This window comes from Eublepharis macularius, chromosome 17 (assembly GCF_028583425.1).
Source record: "Eublepharis macularius isolate TG4126 chromosome 17, MPM_Emac_v1.0, whole genome shotgun sequence".
NCBI classification, from domain to species: domain Eukaryota; kingdom Metazoa; phylum Chordata; class Lepidosauria; order Squamata; family Eublepharidae; genus Eublepharis; species Eublepharis macularius.
Window position 1 is genome coordinate 7,837,867 of NC_072806.1, and position 18,407 is coordinate 7,856,273.

At 46.6% G+C, this 18,407-nt stretch overlaps 1 protein-coding gene across 1 annotated transcript in view; it reads left to right on the forward strand.

Annotated features, from left to right (window-relative positions):
- The window catches only part of DISP3 (dispatched RND transporter family member 3), a 29,066-nt gene extending 10,859 nt beyond the window's left edge, over positions 1–18,207 (forward strand). The window contains exons 8-20 of the mRNA XM_055001914.1: positions 1,658–1,819; positions 5,055–5,216; positions 6,410–6,535; positions 6,776–6,912; positions 8,192–8,373; positions 9,748–9,878; positions 10,879–11,054; positions 11,189–11,315; positions 12,135–12,280; positions 13,109–13,268; positions 14,481–14,594; positions 16,085–16,251; positions 17,845–18,207. Coding sequence (XP_054857889.1) covers positions 1,658–1,819; positions 5,055–5,216; positions 6,410–6,535; positions 6,776–6,912; positions 8,192–8,373; positions 9,748–9,878; positions 10,879–11,054; positions 11,189–11,315; positions 12,135–12,280; positions 13,109–13,268; positions 14,481–14,594; positions 16,085–16,251; positions 17,845–18,207 — 2,153 coding nt within the window. The remainder of the gene's footprint in view (positions 1–1,657; positions 1,820–5,054; positions 5,217–6,409; positions 6,536–6,775; positions 6,913–8,191; positions 8,374–9,747; positions 9,879–10,878; positions 11,055–11,188; positions 11,316–12,134; positions 12,281–13,108; positions 13,269–14,480; positions 14,595–16,084; positions 16,252–17,844) is intronic.
- Positions 18,208–18,407: the final 200 nt, after the last annotated feature.

Genomic DNA, 18,407 nt, shown 5'->3' on the forward strand with positions numbered 1-18,407 from the left:
TGCAGACTCACAGCGCATTCCTTTTTTTAATTAAAAGTTTTATATAATTAAAACCTAATCTAAAAAAACCTACAATTCCACATATACTATAAAACAAACAAAACCCAAAACAACTAATTAACACAGAAAAAACACACACAACACAGAAATAAAACCACAATTACAAACAATCTACGCCAAAAAGTTTCTGATTTTCTCCAAAACAAATACTCGTAGCATGTCAAATCTACACTTTCTCTAAGTAATAATTAATTATTCTTTTTTTTCTAATGTCAAAACGCAGAATTCTAGAGGGTTAAGCAACCACATGCAGGTTTGTTCCTTGATATCTCGGGAAGCAAGTGTCGGAAAGACCATAGTCCGTTTTGTGCCTCCACAAATAGACGTCTAGTCCTTATGGCCACAAAGGCAAGCTTGAACACATGGGCATTGCCTGGGGGACTGTGAAAAGCTGTACTGATTGGAAGGACACACACACACACATTTTTATTATTGGGTGGTGGTGGTGAGATTTACCTTGCACTTTCCTTGCCTGTCTTCTATCCTTCCTTGTCTATATCTAATGCCTCCTGGTCTGCAGTCTTCAACCCATCCTCTTGCCCCCAAACAAGCAAAGAGGAAACAAAGATTCCCTGAGCCAGGAAGGGCCAGCTAGCCCTCTGAAACTAGCAGGCTTGCTTGGACCTGGATGGGAGGCTCGGACTGTCGCAGGGGCTGCTCCTTTAGCTGCCCTTACATATCCTCCCTCCGGTCACTAGCAGAGACCAGGCACCTCTCGGTAAACAGCCAGAAGGGTTTGGAGCTGCTGCCGGAGTCCCCCCCAGGCTCTTCCATATGCCGTCCCTGTACTGCATGGTAATTTATGGAAATGGCTTCTTTCCTGCTCTCCTGGAATCATACGTGACAGGAGGACAATTTTCCTCCGGGATCCCCTCAGGTCAAGGGAAAGTAAGTGTGGCAATGAGCGAGTGTGCGTGCGTGCATGCAGGCAATGTTAACGAAGGCAAGGACGTAGTGCGTATTCCTGAATTGCTAAACTGACGGAAGGGGCAATCTTCAGGGGTCCAGGCAAGTCCCGCAGAGTTTCCTTTTAGCCCGCAAGGCCGTGTGAGATGTTCCAAACTGATGAAGAGCGCTTCAGATTCTTCAGTCCACCTGCTGGAGGTGACCATTGGGCCCAAGTGCTGTCTTCGTGGCCTGTGGTGGGCTTCCCAAAAGCACTTGTTGGCCGTGGTTGGAAACCAGAAGCTGACCTCCATGGCTATGCTCAAAATGCAACATCATGGCAAATAGACCTTTCTGTAGCAATTACCCCTGACTGCTGAACAGAACCTCCATGTACAGAGGCTGTCTACCTGTGACTAGCAGATGCTGAGACCATGCAATGAGAGAAGCTGAGCAGGAGGCTCAACTATGTAGATCTTTCGGCTGACCTAGCCGGGCTCTCTTATGTTCAGGTAGCTCACATAAGCGAGCCAAGCAATCAGATCACCCCCACCCCCAATTATGGTGGTGATAAGTTATGGGGGGGGTGACCATTTCAGTGAGCAAATACTGGTTTTTTTAAAAGTTCTTGGGGGAGGATCTGGAATGCTAAGCTTTCATCCGTGATCTTTACACTCTGTGGCCTTGACTTTGTTCTTTCTTCCTCCGACAGTCACTCTGGAAATGGGGGATGTTCCCTTGGTCTCTGTGCTGCCAGAGAGTCTCCAGCTCCCCCCGAAGAAGGGCAGCCAGGGCCACCTGATAGCTCACGTGCAAGAGCTTCTCCACTACTGGGTATTTTGGTCAGCCGTGAAGAGCAGATGGGTGATTGTCGGTAAGCGGGGCGTGCCTGTTTAGAACCCGGACCCCAGAAGCCACCTTGGACCTGAAAGGCAGATTATGAACATTTTAATAGATGCATTGAAAGTAATTGCGGAAAGTTGGGTTCCAGCCTCCTGGAAAAAAATTAAAATTAAAAGCCCAAGCTTCTAGTCCTTATGGCTGCAAAGTATACGAGCAGTGCCTGTTGGGAAACAAATAGAGTCACAAACCTCCTTTCTTCTCCTAGAGAAACAAAAGCAACAGGGAAATTTTTGCAAAACAGCCCAATAAATGCATGATTTATGAAAAATGAAACCCTGCCCTCAAGTCATAGCTGATGTATGGCAACCTCTAGTGGGGTTTTCATGGCAAGGGACTAACAGAGGTGGTTTGTTGTTGCCTGCCTCTGCAACCCTGGTCTTTGTTGGAGGTCTCCCATCCAATTACTAACCACAGCTAATCCTTCTTAGCTGCTGAGATCTGAAGAGATCAGGCTCTCCTGGGCTATCCAGGTCACAATTGATAGATCACCTAATTTGGCTTTTCTGCAGCACAGATTTCTTTTTAATTGTCTCAGGATTCTCAGACCTGTTGGTAAAGGAAGACCCCATTCAAGCAAATCTTTATTTCATTTTTTTTTTAAATCTGGTTTTTATTTTTGCAACTTCAGGTTTCTTCTCTCTGCTGTCCATTTTGCAGATTCCTTTAAATTGCATCTGCTCGCTATCTAGTTTTTATATGCAATGCAGAGGTATTTATATACATAACGCTGATTTATCCGTGCACAAATATCGTGGAGAAACGTGTGCTTTTATGGGAAATGGGAAACAGACGAGTAAATAATCATGGTTTCAGTTTGCATGAGGAAGAAGTGAAATAGAACCAGAGATTTTGGGTCCGAGGGCCATCTAGCACATTTTTATTCTGCCCTTCCTCCAAGGAGAGCTCAGAGGGAGTATTTTTGGTTCTCTGCTCCCCCAGTTTGTCCTCAAGATAATCCTATGTGAGGAGCAATGCATTTGTTTATGCGGTAGATCAGTAGAGGACCTTCTTCACTATTTGCTGGCTTGTCCTTTGTATGCAGAACCCAGAAAGAAATTCCTGACCCTAACCCTGACCCTAACCCTGACCCTAACCCTGACCCTAACCCTGACCCTAAATAATATACACTCCTCTGACTCCGAGAAATTAGATGCTTCTGTATCCTATAAAATGGCACTTTTTGCCTTGGCCGCTAGAAAAACAAGAGCAAGTGCTGTTTCTAAGAAAGCATCTCATCAGCCTGGGCAGAAAACCCAGGTCTTGCTTGTGTTTTGAATAATTTTAACGTTGTCTGGTATTTCAGAATTCTTTTTAAACGTTATGGTTGTTATTTGTACGTGCGTTTTGTTTTTCAAAGGCCAATGGCCATGTACAATACATTTACCTACCTACCTACCTACCTACAGGAGAGATTAAGTAAGAGAAGAGCAAGTTGCCCAGGGTCGCTACCCCCCCCCCCCGATTCTTTGCTACGTTGCTGAATCTTAGCCTCCAAGGTTCACTGTATCCATTTCTGCTTCTCTGAGAAATTCAAACTGACCTCCATTGATTACTAAATCTTGGCATTGCTATGAAAGCACTCCTAAAAAGCTGCAGTCTGTTCAAGGAGGGGCTCTTCTTGATACGGCAGTGCTGGAGACTCGGCACCGAGTCCTGATTACAAATATATGAAATTGTTCGCACGTTTCTGGGGGAAACCCTGCATCAATTTCTGAGCAAGCCTGCGCAACTTAACGACCCGTTGAGCTGAGTGCAGTCTGCCAGCCATCTGTGGCAGTCTGCCAGGGACCGTTAGACTCCTGCCCCATTTTTGCTACTCTCAGGTAGGTGGCAAACCCAAGAGGTTGATTAAGCACCTGGCAGGCCACTGTTCATGGCTGACAGGCGGTGTTCGGCTCAACAGGTGCAGGAATCACTTGAAAATGAAATGTTTCTGTTCTTTTTTTCCCCAGTATCAAAATGTTTTTACATATAGCGCTGGGGGGTGTCTTTTTGAGTAGCCCATTTTGAAAATATTGCTGCTTCGGCTAATTTCCCACTCCATCCCCCCCTCCCTGCTGCTCAGTCAGCCGCTCTGTGTTTGCAGCTTCGTTTCTCTCTATTACATTTGAATTGGTGTTACAGGTTTTTCATTATTTTTGTTAACCTCCATGTTAGAGCTGTTAAATGAGGGGAAATGTAAAATATAAATATTTAGATGTATCTGAGTTGATATTTTTGGCCTTTGTGGGCAGAATTAATTAATCCTAACTAATTTGTTTATGATAGCTCAAGCAAGCCTGATCTTGTCAGATTTCAGAAGCTAAGCAGGGTCGGCCTTGGTTAGTAATTGGATGGGAGACCTCCAATGACGACCAGGGTTGCAGAGGCAGGCAATGGCAAACCACCTCTGTTAGTCTCAGGCCTTAAAAACCACACCAAGGGTCGCCAAAAGTCAGCTATGACTTGACAGCACTCTTCACCACCACCAGAATTTGTTTACGAAAGGAGGGTAAAGCAGAAATACTCTTGGTGGTTGAGACAGACAAGAAATCCAAGCAGTCTCCTGCCATAGGGAAGCATTGCCTCCTGTTCTGTGATACATCCAGCACCTGGCCACCTCTCCCTACAGGTTTTTAATGTTGAAGGATCTGTGCAATATGTACGTTACTGTGTTTTTACTGAATTGAATCGTTTGTAGATTTTATTGTCATGCTACCTGTTTTTAACTTTTATATTGATGTGATCCGCTCTGAGCCCGTTCGCGGGGAGAGCGGACTATAAGTATAATCTATCAATCAGTAAAAATAAAACATACAAGTATGCACACATATTTGCCATTGAGAAAATAAGAGATCAGAACCTTTGAGGGTCCAGTGATAGCTACCAAAATACTGTTAGCCCAGTACTGGCCTCTTCCTTGTTTGGCTTCCATCTGAGTACAGGTAGCTAAACCTTGGGGTCTAGGCAAGAAAGCTAAACTTATGATGCAAATTCACAACTTAATAATAAGCAACAATTGAAAAGAATTTCAATTAAGCAAGTGGCCTTTTCTTAATATTATGAAATGTGTTATCATCTGGATCTAGATCTGCATGGGACGTTTGCAGTGATGTAAATGTTATTACTCGTTCATGTCCTTGTGTTGTAATTGTGTATATTTTAATTTACAAAAAAACCAGAATTGCACAGACAAACCTGGATTCTCATCTTGTGCCTTCTTCCAGGGCTGTTCTTGACCGTTCTCATCCTCTCCATCTTCTTCGCCAGCCGACTTCGCCCAGCCAGCCGTGCCCCCCTCCTCTTCCGGCCTGACACCAATATCCAGGTGCTGTTGGACCTCAAGTACAACCTCAGTGCTGAAGGCATCTCATGCATCACCTGCTCCGGTGAGTTCTGCCAGCCCAAAAGACGGTGGCAGGAAACTGCCGGAGTCAGGTACAGACGGTCTAAGCTGTACGTAATCCCAGCTTGGCCTCCTCTGTAGGGAGCACTTGGAAAGCTGCTTTGCATCAAGGGATGCATTTCATTAGCATCTATCCCTTTGTATCCTGTCTAGAGATGGGCACGAACCGAAATATGAACCAAAGTTTGTCACAAATCGGGCTGGTTCATGATCCACGAACCGGCGGTTTGTCAGAGCCCATTCCTGACAAATCACCATGAGCTTTAGGCAGGTTCGTTTGTTTCGTTTTTTGGCTCATCACTGCTGATAGCCTGGCGCCAATCAATCAGTTTCCTAGGCAGTGGGGGGGATTGGTTTTCTGCAGACCTTCTGCTGTCCTAGAAGTGATGTTTTCATGAACCAAAGGAACTGGTTCGTGAACTGGAGCAAGTTGGTGAAAGTTCGTGGTTTGTGAAAACACGAATCGCATGGTTTGGTATTTTCCTAGTTCGTGCCCATCTCTAATCCTGTCCTGTCCTGTGGTGGTACATAGTATGCTCTTGCATCCTCACAATAACTTTGCAAGGTTGTTCAGGATGAGGGAGTTATTTCCCAATGTCACCAAGTGATCTAGGGATGGAAAGATGCAAGAGCTAAGCAAAGGCAGACCCCAAGTCCATTGAGCCCAGTATACTGTCTCCAGCAGTGACCACCTAGATTTTTCCAGGAAGTCCCACAAGCAAACCATGAAGGCCTTTAGTGCCTTTTCCTCATTTGTCCAAGCATCCAGGACTCAAAGGTACTCTGCTTTTGAACACAAAGATTCCACTAAGCCATAGTCACTTTTAGCCATTTCTTCCATCAGTTTGTCTAAATTGCATCCAAAGTTCATCTGTCAGTGAAGGTGAGCTTACATCCCCACCTCCCTCCATTCCTGCCATTTTGGAAAGCCTAGAAAATTCTTTTTACGGTTCATGGCATGTTACAAAGATTACCTAAGTCAAAAATAAAACCTGTTGCTTCCCCTCAGAGGCTTAAAAAAGTCCTTTAAAATTTTTTTCCCCCAACAAGGATATAGTCATGGCATGACTCAGTGGGGAGGCGGGAGTTCCTTTTTTGAAGTGAGGAGCTGGAAGCCATGCTGAACTCCTGTCTGCCCTGGATCTCCTTTCTTCCCTGACTAACCATGTGCGACAGGCTTGTTTCAGGAAAAGCCCCGTAACCTGCAGAATAACATCCGCACCTCTCTGGAGAAGAAGAAACGGGGATCGGGGCCGCCGTGGGGCATTCGAGGGAGCACAGCAGGTGATGGGGATTTGCAGGGTGAGTTGTGAGCATGCCTTCATCTACCTGATCCATCTCCACAACCACCTCATGCACACAAAACTTGGATTCTTCACCCTGTTCTTTGCCTTATAGGAATGCAAGGATTATTAACATGGACAAGGGAGTCCAGTTAATGGACTGCCTTGGTCAAGCTTGTTCATCCATGCTTCTTCATTGCAATGATCTTTGTTACCAGAGTCGGTGCTCCAGGCTGACTTTAATCACTGTGTTCTTCAGACCCCCAAGGGACAGTCTACATCTTCAAATCCAAAGGCAAAGGCCGGCCGGCAGTCTACAGGTTCTCCCTCAATGCCACCGTCCCAGCTCCATGGCAAACAGTATCACCAGGAGACGGGGAGGTCCCCTCTTTTCAGGTGAGTTGAAAGAATGTCTCTCAATGCAGAGATAGCTAAGAAGGAGGGTGGTGGTCTTCTCTCCTGGATGCTGTGGTAGAAATCAGTGGGAGGGAGTGGAAATGGGAAGCTAATTTGGACTCCCTTCTTCCTCGGCATCTCACTGTGGGGCCTATGTACAAACTGCAAATATCCCCCGTTCACTGTGCATAAATGTAGAAATTCAGAATGGGTGCAGAGCTTTGGTTTCTGGGATTTCTTTGTTTTTCTTTTTTAAAAGTGCATGTTTCTAGTCCTTAAGGTTCATGTGTTCTCAAGCAGCAAGTGGTGGAATAGCATGACCCACGGTGTGTAGAGGAGAGTTCAGTAACATATCAGAAAACTGGAATTCTATGTAATAACAACAACAACAACAGTGCTTACATAACACACTTCTAGACAGATCAATGTCCCACTCAGAGCGGTGAACAAAGTCAGTGTTGTCATTATTCCCGCAATACAGCTGGGAAGTTGGGCTGAAAGGAGTGGCCCACCCAAGGTGACCTGCTGAGCTCATGGCAGTAATGGGAGTTGAACCAGCAGATTTCTGATTTGCAGCCCAACCACTTAACCACTATGCTATAGCAGCTCTCGTAGCATATTATTATGCCCACAATCCAGCTGGGGCTGAGAGGAGAGGCTGACCAAGGGCTACCAGCTGAGTTCATAGCAGTAGTGGAATCTGAACCAGGCACAGTGCTGATTCACAGCCCAATCTCTTAAGCAGTATGCTATGGCAGCTTTCAACAAAAAATTACATAGCTGCTCACATATATACCAGGCATCATGCATGCAGGATACAGACCAGTCTAGAAAACAAATGGAGAAAAGCAGAGAATGCAAACCATTCCTGAAAATAAAAATGAATATAAAAGAAACAAGAAACCTTCACTCTTCCCTGCTCCCTTTGATCTCAAACAGAAGAACCCATGTAAAAGCACCCCACACTTAGAAAGCTAGTGTATCGGGGAGAAAGGTAAACTGGAATATATGACGTGCTAGTTTTACTACGTACAGGTAACTTTTGGTAGGACTATTCAATCATTCACTCTTCTTTGTGCAGTCTCAGCTGGTACAACAATCCAGAAACACTTCCCCTGCGGTTTATTGCTTATGTAGTAGATCAGAGTTTTATGTTCTTGCCAGCTTGACTGCAGCCCCTTTGAGGGCAGATAATACAATGTTAATCTCTTTTGTGCCCCCTTCCCCAGCTCTGGACACGTGTAGTGAAGTGTTCTGTTTTCATTAATCCATTGCTTAGGTGTATAAAGTTCCTTACGGTAACTTCACCAAGAGGCTGACCGCTTGTATGTCCACAGTAGGGCATCTCCAACAGATGAGCCCGAAGAAGTGGATGATGACCACGTTGTCCTGCGATGCCAAGAGGGGATGGAAATTTGACTTCAGCTTCTATGTGGCTGCGAAGGAGCAGCAGCGAACACGGTAACTGAATCCAGCTGGGCACAGAGCCGATGAAACATGCTGGCTCTGGTTTGATTCCTGTAAATCCCAACTTTAGGATTCAAAAGCAAGTTCTTAGTCCTCATGGTCATAGCAATAAGCTTCAGAGGGCATGCTGTGTATGCGTTTGAGGTTTCTGCTCCTCTTGGATGTTGTCCTGCGCATTGACCTCAGTGCAATTCGTGGGCTGCAGTCTAATAAAGCCTCAGATGCCATTAACTCAAATGGGTTTAACTGGGAGTGAGTACTCTTTCCAGGTTTAGAACTTTAGCCATTTCATGGAACTTTAGGTCCCAAAGTTGGTTGGTTGCTTTAGTATCTTTGTATTCTGCTTTTCAGTAGGGGCAGAGGCAGGCAATGGCAAACCTCCTCTGTTAGTCCCTTGCCATGAAACCCCCAGCAGGGGTTGCCATAAGTCAGCTATGACTTGAGGGCACTCTCCTCCACCACCCTGTAGGGACCCAGTAACAATTCACAGAGGGGAAAGTACAGTAACAAACCAGAAAGAGAAAGAGGAGGCTTCTAATTCTCTGCCAACTGATCTTCTGCTCATCTCTTGGCTAAGAGCCACAAGCTAAGAGCCAAAAGTCATGAGCCCTTTGGCTCACACTTCTGGCATGCCCAGACTAAATATCTGCACGCAGAGAGGAGAACAAACACAAAATATTACGCACCTGATGCTAACTAGTAGGATCTTTTTCAGTTCCTCCCCAGTTCCTTTGTCAGAAGCAATGACACTTAAAAAGCTTTTATATGTGAAGGCCGTTCATTTCCCAATTGAAAAAGGCTATTTGTTCCATTTGTTATGGTAACAAAAATGAATTAGACTCATAACAAAATTAAAACAAGTGAAGCAATTGAAACAATAGCAAATACAAAAAAGAACACATCTCTAGACTGCATCTGATTTAAATGTATACATGCACACCTGTTCCTTATTTGGGTTATTTTTTGTGACGGGGGCGACCATTTTTAATCATTGAGCTCTGCCACTGATATGTTGCTATTTCCATGTATTCTCCTGTATTTTATTATACCAATTTTGTATGCACATTGAATTCCAATCTACTTGATGCCTACATATAGGAAAGCCACATATGTTTAATAGCTTCTGTGACTTTAATAGCTGTATGAGAAGCTGCAATTAATGGCTGAGACATTTCCTACACAGTATTGCCATACTTGGAAAAGATTTCTCTACCACTTTCTATTGTAAAATGAACAGCAACTGTATGGCAAGGGGAAATTGAGTCACTGGAATAGTTCTGGAGCTTCCCCAAAGCCCAAAGGAAGGGCTGGCTCTTCTGTAGCTTTTGCTGAGCATTGTAATTCATTAATCCCTCTTCTTTCTTCCAGGAAGCTCTATTTCGCCCAGTCACACAAGCCGCCTTATCACGGCAGAGTGTGTATGACACCTCCTGGCTGTCTCCTGAGCTCCAGCCCAGACGGACCCAACAAAGGCTTCTTGTTTGTGCCCAGTGAGAAAGGTGAGTGGCAGAAGAAATCTTAGTTAGCGTTGAGCATTATTTTGCTCTCCTTGCTTTCCCAAGAGAATAGGAAACTTTGCCAAGATGGGTTTTTTTAAACTCTTTCCTTGCGAGGTCCAAGAAAGTTTAGCTATGGATATGTTCAACATATTATGCTATGAAACGTCTTATCCACTTTCCACAGAAATCCCTTAGATCTCTCCCTTGCAGAGTAGCAAACTTCAGATATTCTTTCTCTTCAGCTAACTACAACTACTGAATTATTCCCAGCAGACACAGGTTGGGTATACTTAATAGGGCATTTGGTCAGCATCTTGGGCTAAACCAAAGCCTTGATAAACGATTGCTTGAATTTCTGAACATGCATCATGGCCAAACTACACAATACTATATCCAACAGGTCTGGTCTGGGTTTCTTGGGGAAGTTTTTGTCCCACTTTGAAACTGCATGTGCAAGGAATACTGCACGAAGAGCTTCAAAATAACTCCCCTCAGGGCCATTTTGCTTTGGGAAAATGGTGCAAGGGAAGGTAAGAGCCCCTTCTCTCTCATACCAAGAGTTGAGCCAAATTGGGCACCTGCAGACTTTTTAAACGATGCCATAGCAGATCTGTGGCTGTGGGGAAGTGACTGAGATAAGACCACCAGAATTATCTCAGGATAGTTGTGAGGATAAAATGGGGAAGAAACAAAATCTCCGTTGCTCTGAGCTCCTTGAAGAAAGAGTGGGATAAAAGTGTTCCAGGGAGGTGAGATGTTGTCAAGAAGTATACAGAATGCACACAACCACAGTGGTTTCTAGGGATGTCACAACAACTGCCTGAGTTGATGCAGATATTGTTGTTCCACTTCAGTGGAAATGAGAGAACATCTGCAGCACGTCAGACTTCCTGTTGATATCTGAGTGCACAGGGAGGCAAAGTGGAAAACTCCATGGAAATAAACAGGTTCCACACATTCTTAACCATTACTCTTCTACTTCTTTATTTTCCCTCTGCAGTCTCTCCCAAAGCTAAGCATTCTGTCACATCTGGATTCAACCCTTGTGGTAATGCCGGCTGTGGGAAACCAGCAGTGCGCCCACTGGTGGACACAGGTGCCATGGTGTTTGTGGTGTTTGGAATACGAGGAGTGAACCGCACCCGGCACATGGACAATCATGTCATCGGGGATATGGTACACAGGTCTTCCTGCACGGGTTGGTGGGGGGATGGTCGGGAGGAGTAGCTCCCCTTCTCTGCGCATCCTTTCCTGGGCAAAACCATATTGTCTCATGTGGTTCTCTCCTGCCGCTTGTCTCCTTGTGAAAGGGCAGCGTCATCTACGATGAGGGCTTTGACCTCTTCAAAGAGATTGGCAACTTGTGTCGGATCTGTAAGGCCATTGCTGAGAACGCCGAGCTGGTCAAACCAGGAGGAGCCCAGTGCCTTCCCTCTGGTATGCCTCTGCGATGCCGTTTTGGTGTGGGGGCGGAGGTGGTGCTGGCATGTAGCTGTTGCTTTCAAATGGGATCCCTGCTTTTGTTCCATTGCTCCTAACTGGGATTTGTACATCCTAGTCCTCTATGATTATCCCCCCCAAAAGCAACTTCGGTCTTGAAAATCTTGGTTTCTTATTCGAATGGCTGATTCAGGACCTCTTGGTGGCATTTGAAATCACTGCAGACAGGGGGTGAGCAATCCAGCCATTCATATGCCAAGTGGAAAAAGTCTGTTTTAAAACAAAACAGGAGCACAAAGGGAACTAACTCTCCTACTTACCCCCTTGCTTCCCTTCTCTTTGCTGTTCTGGAGCATGTTTTCTCCCACGCGCTGATTCAGAAATCAGTCGGGGAGGTGTGTGTGTGTGTGAAATAAACACAATGCAACCAGCTGAGAGGGAGGATCCCTTGGATGAGGGATCCAGTCCCTGAGTGGTGCTCAGAAATGTGTTTCATCGGACTGGTTTCCTAATGCAAGTAGCTTTCAGTTGGATGTAAAAGAAGCAGGTTTTTTTAAAAAAAAATGACTGAATTTTATAGATAAAACTCGAATGCGTATTTACAGTGGCTACATATTCATCTCCCAGGTAAACGCTGTTGTTCAGTGCCCTCTAGAGAAACCGTACCCTGGAATTGATGCAAGTTAATGCATAGGGTGCGAATAAAACAATCTGGATACTTTTTTTGCTGGTTACTGCACGATTTTCTGGAGACCATTCGGATACAGCCTTGAGCGTTACAGCTTGTGTGCAAAAAGGCCGTCTGTCTCTTTCCAGGTTACAGCATCTCCTCCTTCCTTCAGAGGCTACACCCAGAGTGTAAGAATCTCCCCGAGCCAAACCTCCTTCCTGGCCAGCTGTCCCACGGGGCGGTCGGAGTTAAAGACGGCAAAGTGCAGTGGATCTCCATGGCTTTTGAATCGGTGAGGGCTCCCCGGTCCCGTTTCTGTCCTCCAGCTCTTGTGCCTTGATGGTGCCAAATGTAGAAGAGGTTTCAAATGTCCGGGGCACAAGCCCTCTGTACCTGTCTCTCCTCTCCTCTCCCCCAGTTTGTGAACTTACACCACCCCATTCATTTAACTAGTGTCCATTCATAGTTGAGAATGAGCTGAGGAGCTTTGGGTCACCTAGCTGCCTAATGGCTGAGAGTCTCTCTCCATGAGATATCTGACACATGAAGAACACGTGTCGGGAGATGCAATGATAGCCAGGAAGGGTAGTTTGAAAAAACAGAGCCAGCAGCAGGGCAAAGACTTTGCTATACACTGAAGCTGGTTGAATGGGCTGTGAAATGCCAGAAGGGAAACTTCAGCCTATTAGAATCTCTACAGGTCCAAGCCCGGTTCTGGAAGGCAGCTCCAGCCCATTTCCATTCCTCGCTGCCCTTTAGTTGTGATCCCACAGTTTTAGACTGGAGAACTAAAACTGACAGAGCCTTCCGGAAGGCAAAAATGAAATTAAAAAACAACCCTTTGAGGACTGATCTCTGCCAGCTTTGTCTTTTTAAACTGTGCTTCCCAGATAACATTGTATCTCCCTAAACTTGACAAAAACGCACTGAGGTGTCTCGTGTAGAGAGTCACTTTCTGGTTTAAATAAAGCTTATATTTAATTCTAACAATGTCAAGCAGCGTGCCACAACTCTGTAGGACTTTGGTTAGAGAGAGAGACTCAAGAAGAGTGTCTCTGTGCATGAATTTCCAATGGACGGCCATGTTTCTTTCCTAACCCTCTCCCTCTTTCACTTCTAGACCACCTACAAGGGGAAATCCTCCTTCCAGACCTACTCTGACTATCTCAAGTGGGAAACTTTCCTGCAAGACCAGCTGCGGCTCTTTCCTGAAGGCTCAGCCTTGCGCCGGGGCTTTCAGACCTGCGAGCACTGGAAGCAGATCTTCATGGAGATCATAGGCAGGTGGCCTTCTGTCTTCCCAAGCTCAAACACCATCTTTGTTGCTTGGGGGGAACCCTAAGCATTCACTATGCATCAATTCAGCTGGTGGCAACAGTAGCTTGGCTGTTGCTCCCCTTTTCTGGCAAGGGTGGGTGATTTCTGCCACCAGTTCATTCACATCGGCCTGAGAGGAAGTTCAGTGATCAAGCCCAAGAGGGTCTTTCCCAGACCTCCTCACTGAGGTGTTCTTAATGTCAAGGCTTCAGCACAGGTCTTGGTTCCTTCTTGCTCTATGCATGGCCAGTGCTTCCCACCTTGCTCTATGCATAGCCAGTGCCTGATCAGTGTCAAAGGACAACTGGTGAGACCTGGGTTCAAATCGTCACTCAGCCATGAAGCCAAACCCACATTCTTTCAGCTTGGCCTATCTTATCTGGTGCTGTAGGGTTGCCAGCCTCCTGGTGGTGGCTGGAGATCTCCTGGAATTACAACTGATCTCCAGGTGACAGAGTTCTGTTCCCATACAGAAAATGGCTGCTTTGGAGGATGAGCTCTATGGTATTATACCTTGCAGAAGCCCCTCCCCTTCCCAAACCTGCCCCTCCCCAGGCTCCACCCCCAATCTCCAGAGCTGGCAAACCAAGCTGTTTGGATGTTTGCATGAGAGAACCCTATATGGCACTCTAGGCTCCTTGGAAGAAGGGCAAGGTGCAAACATCATCATAATAATAACATTCGATTTATATACCGCCCTTCAGGACGACAATGCCCATTCAGAGCAGTTTACAAACTTTGTTATTATTATCCCCACAACAATCACCCTGTGAGGTAGGCGGGGCTGAGAGAGCTCTGAGAGAGCTGTGACTGATCCAAGGTCACCCAGCTGGCTTCAAGCAGAGGAGTGGGGAATCAAACTCAGTTCTCCAGATTAGAGTCCTGCGCTCTTAACCACTACACCACACTGGCTCTCAGTGTGAATTAAATAATGGGTGTGAATTAAAAATTCTCCTTGCTGCTCAGCCGCGGCCCTCCTCCCAAGCAAGGGGGATGTTCTCTGACCATGGCCTTCCTTCCCTGGATTCCTCCTCAGATGGTATCACAAGGCTTTCTTGAGATTTGACAGGCCAGTAAGAGATGGTTGACCCTGCACGGTCATAATTTTGCTATTTGATAAGCAGTTGCAAATGGAAAGAAAAGCGTCTCGCTCATTTTCACCTTCTCCCTTCCAGGTGTGCAAAGTGCCCTGTACGGCCTCATCCTCTCCCTGGCGATCTGTGTGGCTGCCGTTGCCGTGTTCACCACTCATGTCCTCCTCCTCCTTCCGGTCTTGCTCACCATTTTAGGTATAGGAGCTCTGAATGAATGAATCTGGCCATGATTTTACTAGGTTGCCCATTAGCATCATTTTTTGTGGGTGGGTCTCCCATGGAAGGACTCCAAGCAAAGGAAGTGCAGAACAGAAGGAAAACCTCAAAACATACCCGCAATGAATGAAAGTGTTTTGGATTCTGGAAACTTGGAAATTCCTTAAGCCAAGTTTTTGTTTTAGAAAGTTTGGCTTATTTGCAAATGTTTTTGCAAAACTTCCAGTGTTTTGCATACTGTTCAAGGCTTTCCTTCTCTTTTTATTTTCTGCATCTCTACCCTCCCCACTTTTCCAGTTTGTCTCCGGTCTAAATGCCATGCTACATTTTACATGGGGGGGGAGGTTTTTTTCCCAAATGTGACTTGCTTCCCCCTCCTCCAGACACACAACAGCTGCCAGGAATGTCATTTGTGAAGTCTTTGGGGGCCCAATTCAGCTCAAGCCCACAGTGTGAAGGAGAAAGGGCTCCTGCCTTCCTCCCATGCCATTTTCCTGAGCTGAAAGGATCCTGGTGGGCTGTTATTTGCATAACTTGGGAGATGCATGTGGAGTATGCCAAGCAAATGCAGCTCCAAAGTTATGCAAATCACTCCCCTCCAGGGTGTTTCAGCTCAGAAAATTGGTGTGAGTAGATGGGAGTAGGGGTATGCACTTCTGGTTTACAATTCGGGCTTTTAACCCGAATCGGGCCAGATTTGGGTAGATTCGGTATTTCCGAATAGGCTCAATCATTGCTAATTTGGAAATACTGAAGCAAAGCTTTCCAAAAGCTTCGGAGTGTTTCAGAAATCTTTGAGCAGCAGCCGCAGCACTTTTCTTGCAGTTTGTGGGAAACCTGAATCTATTTCAAGTGGTGGTTGTTGTGGGTTTTCCGGGCTGTATTGCCGTGGTCTTGGCATTGTAGGAACTACAATGCCAAGACCACGGCAATACAGCCCGGAAAACCCACAACAACCATCGTTCTCCGGCCGTGAAAGCCTTCGACAATACTATTTCAAGTGCACAACCCTAGGTGGGAGCCCCTCCTGCCCTCACATTGTATTCCCAAACTGAACTGGACTCCCACAGGCTTTAAAAAATGTTCCCCGTAGCTACTGTGAAAAAGTAAGTCTGATTCATTAAAAAGCACAACATGCAGTTTGGTCCTTAATAGTATTTGATGGGAGGTGACTAGTAAGGGTTGAGGCTGTGATGCTGGAAAAGGGGGGTCTCTGCCTCTCAACCATCTCCCCAATCAAACATACCCTCCCAGGCTGCTTGAAGCTTCTCTGGTAGGGGAGAAATGACAGGCCAACATGGCTAAGTGCAGAAGGCATTTCCTTCACCACTGAATAATTGCAGAGAGTCCCGCACATCAGGACGGAGGGGATAGAGTCATTTGCAAGTAGACCTGGATCTCTACATCTTTGCCTGGGACAGCAGGTGGGTATTAGGGGGGAAGACATAATTTCTCTCTCTCTCCTGCAGGTGTTGTGTGCCTCGTGGTGACCATAATGTATTGGTCCGGCTGGGAGATGGGTGCGGTGGAAGCCATCTCCCTCTCCATCCTGGTTGGCTCCTCGGTTGACTACTGCGTGCACCTGGTGGAAGGGTATCTTCTGGCAGGGGAGAACCTGCCACTTCACCTGGCAGAGGTGAGACAGACACTTCTTAGCCTTTCAGGGAGTTTGCAAGGTAGGGCACAGCAAGTCCAGATACAGCGGGAGAACCGGATGCATGGTACCTTCCTTCGGGAATCTTTCCCAAGCTGCTCACCAGAAATGGAATTTCAGTGCAAATGAGGCTATACACTTTTGCTTAGTCCTGATGTGCTGATTTTCCACATGCAGGGAGTTTTTCTGTCATGAAGCCAGGGAACCATGGAACCTCTCTCCCAACTAGGGTTCCCAGGTCACTCTCCTCCCCCAGCTGGTGAAAGACCTGGGACTTACCTTTGGAGTGTGCAAACACTCCCGGAGAAGCATGATGACATCACTTCAGTGATGTCATCACGCTATCCATGGATATGTTCCTGCACTTTTGTGCAGGGTTAATTCCGGCTTGTTTGGGGCCAAAATTGGCCCCAACAAAGTACAGGAGTAAACCTGCAGGAAATGATGTCATCACACCCCCTGGGAGTGGGCATGCCACATGTGTTCCCAGGGTGCCTGCTGGTGGCAGGTGATCTCCAGGTGGCCCCAAACCTCTCACCTGTCACCAGCCACCAATGGACACCTGTGGTCCTTACTCCCAACCCATCCCTGCAATATCCAGTGCAGTAAAATCTTCTTACCACTGTATTCTTCTGACTGTGGAATGCTGCATTTCCCACCTCTCCTATGCCGTGAAAAGTTTGGTGGTGGTGATGGAGGTGGAAAATGCCATCAAGCCATAGCTGACTTATGGCGACCCCTGCTGGGGTTTTCAAGGCAAGAGACTGAACAGAGGTGGTTTGCCATTGCCTTTTAGAGGGGAAATGTATACTGGGTCAGTGCAGAATATAGGCAATTTGGCAGGTAGCTTGTAGCTAGCAGGTCTTTCAGACAGACACTGTTCGCCCAAAGCAAACAGCCTACCTTTGGAGTGCCTCCAAAGCTCTGGTTGTGCCAGCCTGAACTTGGGCAAAACAAACATCAAACTTCAGTTTTGTAAACCGGCTACAGTCCACTTCTGCCACTTCTTCCTTACAAGCCACCAGCCATCAGGGCTCGTTCTAGCCTAAGTATTGTACTGTGTTTTGGTGGATTGCAGTCATGCTGGTAAGCTGCTCTGGGGCTGGTACAGAAAAGCAGGATAAACCTTTTTCCAAGCAGTATTGCCTGCCTGCAGAGGAAACATTTTGAGCTGCTTTATTGGAGGGAGGGGGGTCCACTTTGCAACAATTCTCCTTCGCTGAGAGGTTGCTGACTCGTCCTTTCCGAAATGGGTCCAAAGGTCTGTTGTAGTTTTATAAATTGATTTAGTAAACTGCGGGAGGGGGACAGCTAAATAAGGCTGTGATCAAGTAAACAGCAGCTCTTAGGAGGCTGTGGGGAAGTACGTGCATATCAAGATGTGTAACCAAGTGACTCACCAGAAGGCGAGGAGCTTAAAATGCATCTTATAATGATGTTTTGCCTTTCACCTGCCAACTGTGTTGTTGAGTGTTTTTGTCAGTAGCTTATTTTTGTAGGCAATACAGTCCACGTGTCTGCCTGCCTCCACCTGCCCATAAATCCTGTTTCCTTTTCTTCTCCCGTGATCCTCAGGACCCCAGCTCCAGCCGCCAGTGGCGCACCATCGAGGCAGTCCGCCACGTGGGGGTGGCCATCGTCTCCAGCGCCATCACCACCGTGATCGCCACCGTCCCCCTCTTCTTCTGCATCATTGCCCCCTTTGCCAAATTCGGCAAGATCGTGGCCCTCAATACGGGCATATCCATCGTGTACACGTTGACTGTGAGCACAGCTCTGCTCAGCATCACGGGACCTGCCGCCTTCACGCGCACCCGGACTTCCTTCCTCAAGGCCCTGGCAGGGGTGCTCCTGACCATGGTGGCAGGTCTCTGCCTTTGCCTGGTGTTGCTGAGAAGCGGGTTCAAGATCCCCCTCCCCAATGGGACAGTCCTATAGTTCCACAGGCCCATAATTTTAAAAAAACCCACAACCTCTCAATTTCCTCTTTCTTCCCCCCCTTTTTGAAATTGGACTGCCACAGGAATGCTGGGAGCATGAATGTTAAAAGGCGGAAATGCAGCAGGAAGAATCGGAGAACTTGATCTTTCTTCCTAGACGCCATTTGTGCACACGGTCAGCCCTGCCTACACGTGGGT